The 13,620-nt window shown below is 44.9% G+C and overlaps 1 protein-coding gene across 6 annotated transcripts in view; it reads left to right on the forward strand.

Annotated features, from left to right (window-relative positions):
- Positions 1 to 4,525: 4,525 nt before the first annotated feature.
- Positions 4,526 to 13,620, forward strand: part of LOC115475562 (ankyrin repeat domain-containing protein SOWAHA-like) — a 41,982-nt gene continuing 32,887 nt past the window's right edge. For 2 of the 6 annotated variants that reach the window (XM_030211370.1, XM_030211371.1), the window contains exons 1-2: positions 4,529 to 4,965; positions 11,500 to 11,561. In XM_030211370.1, the coding sequence (XP_030067230.1) occupies positions 4,842 to 4,965; positions 11,500 to 11,561 (186 nt within the window). In that variant the 5' untranslated portion in view covers positions 4,529 to 4,841. Of the gene's footprint in view, positions 4,966 to 11,499; positions 11,562 to 13,620 lie in introns of all 6 variants that reach the window. The other 4 variants (XM_030211373.1, XM_030211376.1, XM_030211375.1 and 1 more) reach the window with 3 other exon arrangements.

Raw genomic sequence — 13,620 nt, forward strand, 5'->3', positions numbered from 1 at the left:
TGGTCTTCCATATTTGAAAAATAAATTGAGTTAGAACACCCCTCAACTGCAACTTTGCTTACATTAGAGTGCGCTACTTTCAAAAGCTAATCAAAAAATGTACTGTTATGTCCAATAAAAAAAGGTATCATCTTATTTTCTTTTCCATGTTTTATTTTGCTTTATTTCTATTGATTACCTTTAAAAGTGGACTAACACAGCTACCGCATCTCTCTACTCCTACCTCTAAGGCAGTAAAAAATGTTTTCCTTGTACCCCTTCCCAAATATTAGCATGTACCAGCCATCCACAATTTGGGAGGATAAAAGAAACCAAGGCTACATGCATACGAGAGTCAATTTTATTTACTTACCAAGTACAGATATAATTATAGTTTCTCATGAGAGATCAGTACAGTTACATAAAAAGGTGTTCACTGTCTGCATCTCTGAAATACTGTTCTGATTCAGCAGCTTATATCGTTTGTTTCAAACAATTATTTACATGGCTTTTTCTGCAAATCATCCTTCTCATAGATTATTATCTGGTTCTCACCATCTGCTTTCCTAAACCTGTTTAAACCACATTCTCCCTTTTTGTTTACACTAGTTTCTTTCCCAAGCCTTAACAAGGACTTAACAAGGATCTGGGTTTTCTAGCCCACTATAAACCATAAGTTGTATTTCACTGCTTATCACCCTCCCCTCCCCTCCCCACAAACATCCTGCTAGACTATGGAATGCTTTGAAGTCCCCATGCACATCTCCTACCCACACTGCTAGACCATCTATGAGGGACTGTTATCTACACTGTCAGCTAACACATTTGCTTATTTCCGATCTGATGAAGAAGGGCAACCTTCGAAAGCTAATCAAGAAATGTATTAAGTTATGTCCAATAAAAAAGGTATCATCTTATTTTCTTTTCCATGTTTTAATTTTGTTTGGTTTCTATTGATTACCTTTAAGAGTGGACTAACACAGCTCTTTCCCAAGCCTGCATGCACGTAAGGGTATCATAATAGACCATAAATTCCACAGTCCAGCAGGCTCGTCAATCTCTGATAGATTCCAGAGTCACACAGACTTATCAATCTCTGGCCTTTTTGACCCATTCCATAGTGCATGACTGTGCTCATAATTCTACAAAAAGACGAAAGTTGGGGCGAGGATCTTGTCTGATCGCACCTACTGTGCTTTGTAGAATACATTTGCAGGAGGAGAGGAGCGAATACAGTGGCAGGATCACACCAACAGCTCCTGCTGCCATAAGAAGTTTCGAAGGAGAAAGGAGAACTGGTGGGATAAGTGGGAGGCTTTTCTGAAAACTGGAAGGCGCAACCCCATGGGCTGGAAGTTCCTAACCCTTAACGTAAAAGATGAATACAGAATGGTAGTTCCAAATAATTTGGAATGAATACATTTAATCTGAACACTTGCATATGGATTCCTGCCTTCTTGCCTATACACCAACCCTGTTGGTACTGGTAAACTATGCATGTGGAGGTTCATTTTCATAGATTTAGAAAGTTACATAGGTTAGTTACTATGTAAGTCTGCACTTTGAAAATGGCACCATAAGCTTTTTGCAAAGAAGGTACAGCTGGTTTGAGACACCGGGTGTTTTTTTTTTTTTTGGGGGGGGGGGGGGTTACATCTGACTTATTTATTTTATTTTTTATTTATTTGTTACATTTGTATCCCACAATGTGGCTTACATAGTACCGGAGAGGCCTTTGCAGGCTCCGGTGTGAACAAATACAGGGTGATGTTGTGGTAAGATCAAGTTCATGTGGCACAGCCACATTAGGGAATCAGAGAACGGAAGAGTTGTGTTATGTCCATTACGTGCTTTAGTTTGGTTGTGTTGTTTTTCTAAAATTGATGTTTAGGCTGTATGCACCCGGTGCTTAAATGTCCGTTATGTCCATTACATGTTACATAAGTACATAAGTAGTGCCATACTGGGAAAGACCAAAGGTCCATCTAGCCCAGCATCCTGTCACCGACAGTGGCCAATCCAGGTCAAGGGCACCTGGCACGCTCCCCAAACGTAAAAACATTCCAGACAAGTTATACCTAAAAATGCGGAATTTTTCCAAGTCCATTTAATAGCGGTCTATGGACTTGTCCTTTAGGAATCTATCTAACCCCTTTTTAAACTCCGTCAAGCTAACCGCCCGTACCACGTTCTCCGGCAACAAATTCCAGAGTCTAATTACACGTTGGGTGAAGAAAAATTTTCTCCGATTTGTTTTAAATTTACCACACTGTAGCTTCAACTCATGCCCTCTAGTCCTAGTATTTTTGGATAGCGTGAACAGTCGCTTCACATCCACCCGATCCATTCCACTCATTATTTTATACACTTCTATCATATCTCCCCTCAGCCGTCTCTTCTCCAAGCTGAAAAGCCCTAGCCTTCTCAGCCTCTCTTCATAGGTAAGTCGTCCCATCCCCACTATCATTTTCGTCGCCCTTCGCTGTACCTTTTCCAATTCTACTATATCTTTTTTGAGATACGGAGACCAGTACTGAACACAATACTCCAGGTGCGGTCGCACCATGGAGCGATACAACGGCATTATAACATTGTGTTACAGAGATTAGGCATTTAAGTTGGATCGGTAGGGTATGCCTTTTTAAACAAGGTAAGTGATGACTGATTTTGATTATCTACATTAACCATAGGCTGATTCCCCAGCTTAAACCGTATCTAGACGGAAAGATTTTGCCGCTTTAGTGCTCACGCAAATTGGATACTATAACTGTGCCTCCCTCTGTGTCAAAATGCTCTGTTTTTCCTGGGTGTGTTACAAACCATATTTTTAACTAGCTTGAAGTGATAGCACCACACCTCTATATCGCCCCTGAAGTGGCCACGTCGGTCTGTGTTGTATCCGACTTTCTACAATAAAGGTTCTTTATTTTCTTCACCGTGTCTGCTTCTTCATCCTCCATCCGATTTGGAGTAGCTTGCCCATCTGCTTTTCAGAATCAAAGATTTGCCTCAGTCTGCTACAACTTTTGCAAAATACAGCTGCCAAATTATTGGTCTGAAAAAAGAAAAAAACCTACATAACCCTATTTTGAGGGATTTACATTAGCTTCCTGTGAATGAGATAGGTTCAAAGTATTGTCGAGATGCTATAATTACCCATGGAGTTTGGGGGAGAGGATACCGCTTTCTGCATCGGCCCCTATTTTAGTCATTTATCTGTGATTGCTAACCTTTGGGAGGATCCTGCTGAAGCCTATCTAAACCTCCACTACCCAAGCTGCAAAGGACTCAAATACAAATCAACTTATGCATCCAGCTTTTCCTACATAAGCACACAACTATGGAACGCATTACCAAAAGCCGTGAAAACAACTTATGATCACCTAAACTTCCGGAAATCATTAAAAACTAACCTGTTCAAAAAGGCATAACCTACCAACCCAACTTACTACGAAACCAACGAACGTAACGGATATAACTTAACTCTTCCTCTATACGATTCCCTAATGTTTGTTTCATATGAACCTTATTCTACAATAACCATCACTGTGTAACTGTTTATACCGGAATTGGCGAACGCCTTTACAGTACTATGTAAGTCACATTGAGCCTGCAAATAGGTGGGAAAATGTGGGATACAACACCCATGTGCTCCCAAGGACTTCTCATCCTCCTGCTGCTTGTGGAAGGGTAAAGGACTCCGAAATCATGGCCATACACAGCTGCTGCTCCTCTGCAAATTCCATGGTGGTGTAGCTAGGTGGGGCCACGGGGGCCTGGGCCCCTGCCAGCTGAAGACTTTGCCCAGCACTGGTCTGCAGCAGCGACACCTACCCTGCTCTCTCTTCCCCTCACGTTGGCCACACTCCCTTTAATGAAATTGAGAATGTTCAGTTTGACTAAAGGGAGGCAGCGCTGGCCAAAGTCTTAAGCTGGTGGAGGCTGGGGGACCCCCGTCAGCCAAGGCATTCGTGGAAGCAACCAATTTCAGGGTCTATGCCAGAACCGGTGGTGGGAGGCGGGACTGGTGGTTGGGAGGCGGGAATAGTGCTGGGCATACGTTCTGTGCCAGAGCCGGTGGTGGGAGGCGGGGATAGTGCTGGGCAGACTTATACGGTCTGTGCCCTGAAGAGGACAGGAACAAATCAAGGTAGGGTATACACAAAAAGTAGCAGATATGAGTTTATCTTGTAGGGCAGACTGGATGGACCGTGCAGGTCTTTTTCCGCCGTCATCTACTATGTTACTATGTAACATGTACCCCCTCACCTTGTGCTCTGGCCCCCTCCCACTTGGAAGTCTAGCTACGCCCCTCATCAAAACCAGATCCACGAAAGGGTGGCAAGAAGGCCAAAGATTTCCGTAGCACCATCTAAACGAAGTACTTACCGAGAGAGGCATGAACTTTCCAAAGGGGGTGGGGGTGGGGTGCAACCCGTGGCTCTCTCGGAGCGACTCCTTCAAACTCTACCCCCCCCCCCCCCCCCCCCCATGCCTATTTTTCCAGGCGCAGAAGAGGCCAGATGTCCACGGGTAGCAACAGGTTTCCCCGCGGGCGGCCCCAGTCCGTTACGTTTGCCCGTGTGGTGCGCATGCGCAGGAGGAGGAACGCGTATCAACTCCCCCTCGCTCTCCCTATCCCTGTTCCTCGAGAGGTGCGGCGCGAGCTGGAAGTTGGGCGCGCGGAAGAGCTGTCGGTGGCTTAGTTTAAAAAACCCAACCGAACATACTCGCCGTGCAAAAGAAATATCCCGCTTCTGAGGCAGCAGCTGGGTTGGGCGGGAAAGCCGGCCCTTTGGCGATATTGATTAGGAGTTGAGGTGTGTGAGCGCTGGCAGGGACTGTTGCGATGCTGTAAGGGGATGGGGAGCCTGAGCGAGGAGGAGCTGCTGCGGTTCCTTGCCGCAGAGGGTGGGAAAGCCAAAAATTCCGAGCTGCTAAGCCGATATCGAGAATTCATTAGCCACGGAGACCCCCAGCTCCGAGGTAAGTGAGAAGGAGGAACAGCTGCTCCCGGGGTGGGTGGAAGAGGAACTGTCAGCTACAAAAAGTATTATTATTTGTATAGCGCTACCAGACGCACGCAGCGCTGAACATCTGACACAGACAGACAGTCCCTGCTCCATAGAGCTTACAATCTAAAAAATACAGACAGACAAGACCAGTGGCGTTACTGGGCTGGATGGCACCCAAGGCGGATCGCCGATGCGCTCCCCCCTGCTAAATGACACCTCCCCCCCCCTCTGGCGAAATGACACCCCCCCCCCCCCAGGTGCACGCCACTGGGGGGGGGGGGGTGCCGTGGCGCACAGCTGCTCCAAGTTCGCTAACTTCGCTCATTCGCTGCAGCTCCCTCTGTTCCGGGGCAGAGGGAGCTGCAGCGAACGAGCGAAGTTAGCGAACTCGGAGCAGGCGCGCGCCGCGGCGTGCACCCGGGGCGGACTGCCCCCCCCCCCCCCCCCCCCTTGGTACACCACTGGACAAGACAAGGGCGAGGAAAGAACTGGGTGAGAAGGAACAAGGATAGGGGAATTGTAGTGGTTAGGAGCCAAAAGCAGTGGTGAAAAGGTGGGTTTTCAGCATAGATTTGAAAACAGGTAGAGATGGAGCTAGACGTAGAGGTCCAGGAAGTCTATTCCAGGCATAAGGTGCCGCGAGAGAAAAGGAGCAAAGCCTGGAGTTAGCGGTGGAGGAGAAGGGGGACGACAAGTAAATAGAATAGCATCAGGTGCCCAGTGGGGAAGAGTCTGGCAATGGACAGAGATGGAGGAGCAGTGTAGGTCTGTGCTGAGCCCAGCTTAGGGGCCTGCAGTTGTTGTAGCTACAGTTGGAAATTGGAGGATAGGACACTAGTGGCCCTATTTCTGCAGTTTTATGTGCGCAGTGGAGATTGAGAAACTAATGACTCTAAAGTTGCTGAATGAGGTCATCTAAACAAACAGGCGAAATCATCATTAACTGGTTGGCAAATATTGAGGTCAGGATGTTAATACTGAGTCGATGTTGTGTGCATTAAGAAAACAGAACCTATTCCAGATTTATTGTCCCAACACACCTTTGACAAGTAGAACCTTCCCCCAGCTGGTGTGTCGCCATCCTGTGTCTCTGCTGTTGCTGTCAGATAGTGTATCAGGCCTGCACTGTGGAGTCAAATTCACCCCCACCCCACTTGTTGGAAACTCTTTTCCTTTGCCTGATGCAGTTGTCACAGCCCAGTTCACTCTGTAGTCTTCTGTCCCTGCTCCCAGGTTCCCTCTTATGCTGACTGCCCCCACAATCCATTTGCAGCTCTGTTAACTTGCATTGGCAAATTTGGAATTGAGGAGGACAGAAGCTACTGCTGCATGGGCCAAAGTGGCTACCTGATAGCCTACCTCTCTCTTGCCTCTTTTCCTGATGTTACTACATCTTAAGCAGACCATGGCTGGGCATGTTTTTCCCCCGTCTGATTCTCCCTTTACTACTCAACAGAGATGCAAACACTGATTCAGAAAAGTTTAAACTACATGCCACAACAGGGGCACCTCCCCCAAAAAGAGAAGCAGCCGACTGTGCCAGCCCCAGAGAAGAGCAGGAGGCCAAAAGTAGGGCATCGCAGAGCGGAGTTGATCTTTGCTGGAAAAGGAGCTACCAAGGAGAGGGACATGTGCATTGTAGAAACATAAGAGATGCCATACTGGGTCAGAACAAAGGTCCTTCAGACCCAGGCTGCTGCATCTAAGAATGGTCAGTCAGGGCTACTAGGAAGTATTTTGCTGCCCCCCCCCCCCCCCCCCCAAAAAAAAAAAAAATCTTTCCTGTGAGTAGCCTTCCAAGGTCTACTTGGCTAATAATTTGTTCACGTTCTTTTCCTTTCCAAACCCCTTTAATTCCCAAGGCAAGATAACTAAGTGCCAGAACCGGTGGCGGGAGGCGGGACTGGTGGTTGGGAGGCGGGGATAGTGCTGGGCAGACTTATACGGTCTGTGCCAGAGCCGGTGGTGGGAGGTGGGGCTGGTGGTTGGGAGGCGGGGATAGTGCTGGGCAGACTTATACGGTCTGTGCCCTGAAAAGGACAGGTACAAATCTAGGTAAGGTATACACAAAAAGTAGCACATATGAGTTTATCTTGTTGGGCAGACTGGATGGACCGTGCAGGTCTTTTTCTGCCGTCATCTACTATGTTACTATGTATGTAAATGGGGAAATTATCAAAACTGTCTGCAGACTCCACAACCTATGCCATAACACGAGGGACTGATAGAACAATAGGCAGAACTTGATATAAGTGAAGGGGAAAAGGTGGGTCTGCAGAGAAACATACTACTACTACTTATCATTTCTAAAGCGCTACTAGATATGTGATGAAAAGGGGAAAAAATGAAGAAGTGTTATGAAGAAAGGAAAATTATTTTTAAAAAATAAGGAATTGGGGAACAGATTGCATGTGGATGATACATAAGTATTCCAGGGCAAAATGGCCTGTTTTGCAGTGGTACTGGCTGGGAAGAACAATATCATTAGCTCACTAGTCAGAATTGAGAGGGAGGGAGGGGGGATGCTGGAACTTCCCTTAAAAACATTAATGGCCCGTTTCATTTCAGTGAGAAACGGGCTTTTTTTTTACTAGTGAATTAATAAAAGACTTTAAACTGAATTCTTATCTGCACTGATAACTAGTGGAAATTCTTCAGAATTGGGGACATATGTAAAAAAAAAGTGACTGCCCAGATACCAATCTAGCCGCTAAATTTTAGACAACTTGCAAAGCTCTAACACTGGATTTAGCTAAACCCAGATATAGAGCATTAGAGTAATCCAAGCCACTAATCACCAAACTGTGATCCATCAGCCTAAATTCTTAAGCAGGAATGCAACCCTTCAATCTGCTCAATATCTTCAACTTAAAAAAAAAAAAAAAGAATTCTGAATCACCTTTTTAATATGTGGTTTGGAATTCAATGAGACATCTAGAATAACTCTCAAATTACGAACCTCTGATTTCAAGCACACACCATTATCGCACAATTTAATTGAATCGGGAATCTGTTCTTCCCCACAATTTCCGAACAACATCACTTGAGTCTTATCAACGTTAATTTGAAATAGCTTGTGTGTCCCTTCTCTTGAAAAGTATGGGGACCCCCTGTTCTATAAACTGTCCATTTAAAGCATGAACCTGCATTCGGTCTTAAGCACATAAGCACCGCCATACTGGGAAAAGACCAAGGGTCCATCAAGCCCAGCATCCTGTCTCCAACAGTGGCCAATCCAGGCTTCAAGAACCCGGCAACCCCCCCCCCCCCCCCCCCCCCCCAAAAAAAAAAAAAAAAAAAATTATAATAATGTTCAATGGACTTTTCCTTCAGGAATCTGCCCAAACCCCCCTTAAACTCAGTAAGGCCAGCTGCTGCCACTACATTCTCCGGCAACAAGTTCCAGAGTCCAACTACACGCTGAGTAAAGAAAAACTTTCTCCTATTTGTTTTAAATCTACCATATTCTAGCTTCATCTTGTGTCCCCTGGTTGCATTATTGTTTGAAAGTGTAAACAAGCGCTTCACATCTGTCCGCTCTACTCTGCTCATTATCTTGTAGACTTCTATCATATCACCCCTCAGCCGCCTTTTCTCCAAGCTGAAGAGCCCTAACCATCTTAGCCTTTCCTCATAGGGGAAGTATTTCTATCCCTTTTATCATTTTCATCGCCCTTCTCTGCACCTTCTCCAATTCCTTCATATCTTTTTTGAGATGCGGCGACCAGAATTGGACACAGTATTCGAGGTGCGGTCGCACCATGGAGCGATACACTACTACTACTACTATTTGACATTTCTAAAGCGCTACTAGGGTTATGCAGCGCTGTACAATATAACATAGAAGGACAGTCTCTGAGAGCTTACAATCTAATTGACAAATGTACAGACAATCAAGTAGTGGCAGTCAAATTGGGGCAGTCTAGGTTCCTTGAGAGGTATCAGGTTAGGTGCCGAAGGCAACATTGAAGAGGTGGGCTTTGAGCAAGGATTTGAAGATGGGTAGGTAGGTGGCTTGGCGTAGGGCCTCAGGAAGTTGAGGCGAGGCAGAATGGGCAGAGCCCGGAGTTGGCGGTGGTGGAGAAGGGTACTGAGAGGAGGGATTTGTCCTGTGAGTGGAGGTTTCGGGCGGGAACGTAAGGGGAGATGAGGGTGGAGAGGTAATGAGGGGCTGCAGACTGAGTGCATTTGTAGGTGAGAAAGAGAAGCTTGAACTGTATGCGGTATCTGATCGGAAGCCAGTGAAGTGACCTGAGGAGAGGGCATTATAATGTCCTCGTGTTTGTTTTCCATCCCTTTCCTAATAACACTCAACATTCTGTGCGCTTTCTTAGCCACCGCAGCACACTGAGCAGAAGTTTTCAACGTCTTGTCAACGATGACTCCCAGATCCCTTTCTAGGTCTGTCTTAAGCGTCTCTTTGTAAGGCAGGGCAGTTGCTCTCAGCTCACTGGAAGTGCTGTTTGTGGTATTCCCACTTATGGTCTCGCATGCTTGTAAGCTGGCTGAAAAGGTCAATATGATGCTCTTGCCCTTTTTCCTCCAAGTTGGCACCCAAGGCTGGACTTTTGGCGACAGCCCTTCAGTAGAGAATGGTTACTTGCGTAACCAAATACAGTTTATTTAACATGTAGAGCTTTATCATTTTAATTAATGTTGTCCTGATAGAAAAATACCATGTTGTGCAATGAAACAATGCAGGAGTTGCATTCTAAAACTTTGTGGAAGCTTCCACTCTTATTGTCACTGGAAAGCACCAGTATTTAGATGTTCTGGCAATGAGATCTGGTATACTAATCTCAAAGGCCTTGTGACAATGGGATACATGTGAGAAGGGAAACACGATATCCCTTTGCATTGTTGTTGTGTTATATGAGACTTATCAACCGCCTGCTCTCTGAAGCTGAGATTGAAGGCGAGAATACAATATCAAGAGGCTGATAACACACACATCAGGAATTACAAAGTATTACAGGAATAAAATTATTTTGAAAAAGCATAACATCATATTCTACTTAATATGAAACAATATGTTTTCAGTTCTTTACGAAAAGAGTAATAACTCATTGAGCGCAATTCCACCAGGAGATCATTCCATAATTGAACAGCTAAAAAATAGAAAAAAGTGGGAAATAAAGCCTTAAATCTCACATTCTTGATCATAGGAAAGGCCAGAAGTAAATGATTACACCTTCTAGAGGTTGCATTAAAATTTAGCATTCTCACCAACAGAGATAAATCTTCTGGACAAGCACCCATTAAGGTCTTAAAAACTAAGCATAACACTTTAAAATGAATCCAAGCTTGAATTGGTAGCCAGTGTAACTCCTTCAATAAAGGAGTCACTTGATCTATTTGAGATTTTTAAAAAAATGAATTTTGCAGCCGAATGTTGAATTAATTGACTTTTAGAAAGCAACTTAGAGGAAACATCAGGAAAACAACACTTTGCTGATGTTCTGAGGTCATAAACTGGTCAGATTTTCAAGTAAATTAATCCCAGTTCTTGTTGAAACTAGCTACAGAGGTCTGACTCATTAAGCTTTTTCCCCCATTAACCCAGAATGGGAGCTGAACCTTTGTAAATCAATCCCACAATCCAAGCACAATCACACCTTTTTTGTTATAAACTGAAGGAGCATTCTCCTCAAACAATGGCTTGAAGTATCTATCTACTTATCATTTCTATAGCGCTGCAAGACATACACAGCGCTGTACACCATACACAGAAGACAGTCCTTGCTCAAAGAGCTTACAATCTAGATAAGACAGGTAAACAGGCAGAACAACTAAGGGTAAGGGAATAAAGAGGTGAGGATAAAGGACGGGGCAAGTGAGTTAGGAGTCAAAAGCAGTGGTAAAGAGGTGGGTTTTGAGTTTGGACTTGAAAACGGCTAAAGATGGGGCTAGACGTACAGGCTCGGGAAGTCCATTCCAGGCGTGAGGTGCAGTGAGATAAAAGAAACGGAGTCTTGCATTAGCAGTAGAGGAGAAAGGGACGGACAAGAGAGGTTTATCAACAGAACGGAGCACTCGAGGGGGAATGTAGGGGGAGAAAAGAGTGGAGAGGTACTGGGGAGCAGCAGAGTGAATGCACTTATAGGTCAATAGGAGAAGTTTGAATAGAATACGGAAACGGATATGGAGCCCAATAAGAGAAGTTTGAATAGAATACGGAAACGGATAGGGAGCCAGTGAAGTGACTTAAGGAGAGAGCTAATGTGGGCATAGCGACTTTGGCAGAAAACGAGTCTCGCATCAGAGTTTTGGGTTGATTGAAGAGGAGAGAGATGGCTAAGAGGGAGGCCGGTGAGTAGTAGGTGGCAATAATCAAGACGGGAGGTGATAGGAGTGTGGATAAGGGTTTTGGTAGAGTGCTCAGAGTATGCAAACATGGCTGTTCCATTTAGATTTGCTTTTTCAGTGTTAACTTTTTAGAAATGTGACAAGATGTGCCCCGGGTTTTCAGTCTTCTCCTTAACTGCTTTTTTATTCTGTTTTTTAGCTCAACACCGGGAGACCTTCAAGGATATCATTAACAAAGTGGCAGTTGTGAAGCAAGAGGCTGTAAGTATAGCCAGCTTTCCAAACCATATCATCACTGCCAGTCTGCTTGTCCCTCTGCACATCCACTTGTGCTGTGGGAGCTGACTGCTAGGTGGAGAGGGATTGTGCAAGTGTTAACTCGCAAAGAAGACATGGCCACACATTACATTAAAATATATAGTAATGAGGCCATTTAGTATTCCAGGCAGTGCCCAGAAGGAAAAGTGTCTTTTGCCATGTGGACAATATGGAAACTTTTTTTGCCGGGTCTGGGGCAGCCAATCACAAGTTTTGACTTTTGCAACCAGAAGAAATACCTGCATGTTTAAAAGACTGCCCATGTCAGAACAAAAGTGACAGCACACATTGCATCTGTTCTGCTTGCTTGCTTGCTTGCTTGCTTGCTTATTTATTTATTTATTTGTTGCATTTGTAGCCCACATTTTCCCACCTCTTTGCAGGCTCAATGTGGCTTACAATACATCATGGATAGTGGAAATGAGAAGGGAGTAGACATTTGGTGTTACAGAAGGATTTTGGAATGCATGGTAGTAGAATACATGATAGTAATATAACAGAAGGCATTATTAAACATTTCTGGATATAAATGGGATTTTCACATGTTTTGGTCTTTGTGGTATATCTTGTCAAAGAGATGGGTCTTTAGTAGTTTATGGAAGTTGGTCAGTTCATAGGTCGCTTTTAGGTTGCGTGGCAATGCTTTCCAGAATTGCGTGCTCATATAGGAAAAGGTTGATGAGTGCATTAGTTTGTATTTCAGACCTATATAAATATCGATCTAGCAAAAAGCTTATGTGCAAGAAATTATTGTGAGGCTGATAATTATGTGCAGAATGAGGCACTGATGTGTGCTGACACACACACACAAAAAGCTGTATATATTGCAAAACCTTTGTATGCATGTGTCCAGCAGGCTCCCTCCAATTTGCCCACATTATTTGCATAGACATAACTTGCATTGTGCCAAAGTATTACGCTCACAGTAGAAGCGTGTGGTTCTACCTGCAGCTTTCTGCATCAGCCTCTGGATTTCTTAGCACAATACTGTAGGGTGAACTGCTCCCCCCCCCCCCCCCCCCCCCCCCAGATTCAGTGTGTATTTGGTTACTGGTTTTCTCTCTTAGCCAACCACAATTCAGAAATTCTGCCATGACCACCGACTTTGCTAATAGTATGTTAACAAATAATCTGAAACGGAAGCCAACCAAAATCCAGGTTCGAGTTTCAGCTGAAAATACCAGTGCACTTTTGGCTGACCCTCCCCCCACCCCCAAGCAGTCGCTCTCTGCGACCTCTTGAAGGCCCTTTAAATCTCCTGGTAGTCTAGTGGCTCTTCAGGGCAAGAGTGATCCCCAGTCACTCTTGCCCTTGTCAGTTCTGCAGCCAGCATAGGCTGTTTTCAATCTCGAAATGGCTGTGGATCCGGCAGGGGCAGGAGAAACTGGGGATCGGTCTTGCCCTGAAGAGCTACTTAGACCACTAGGAAACTTTAAAGGTAGGCCGGTAAGGGCCTTTTGGGTGATGGGTGGTAATTGGTGGACGCGGGCCTAAGAGTGATAGCGGGGGAGAGGGTTGTCCTGTTTCTGCTGAAACCGAACTGCAAATTTCAGTTGCTGGTTTGGTTTCAGTTGAAACAGTGGGTGACCAAAACCAGGATTCTTGAACTTGAAATATTCAGTTACATCATGGGAGAAGAGTGTCTAAGCAGAACATAGGTGGCTGTTACAGATGTAAGAGATTTTTCTTTCCTATACACCATCTCGACGTTCACTTATGAGCATCTGACTACTTTAACATTGTAAATGACCAAAGATGAAGACCTGTACGGTCCATCCAATCTGCCCGACAGTTTGGCCACAGCATAGCTTAATCGTATGTTATGCAAAGTCAACATACACAACAATGTGCCATTATATCCATCCCTCTAAAGGGTGGGCCAGCCCCCAGAGTCACATAGTTACAATACCTGAAAGCTACTGATTTTGGGGTTCTTTTCCAGAATTAAGGTGTGCTTGTGAACTATAGAAGTCTCTATACAATGTCATCATCTTTTCTTTAC

Source organism: Microcaecilia unicolor, chromosome 8 (genome assembly GCF_901765095.1).
Source record: "Microcaecilia unicolor chromosome 8, aMicUni1.1, whole genome shotgun sequence".
Taxonomy (NCBI): Eukaryota; Metazoa; Chordata; class Amphibia; order Gymnophiona; family Siphonopidae; genus Microcaecilia; species Microcaecilia unicolor.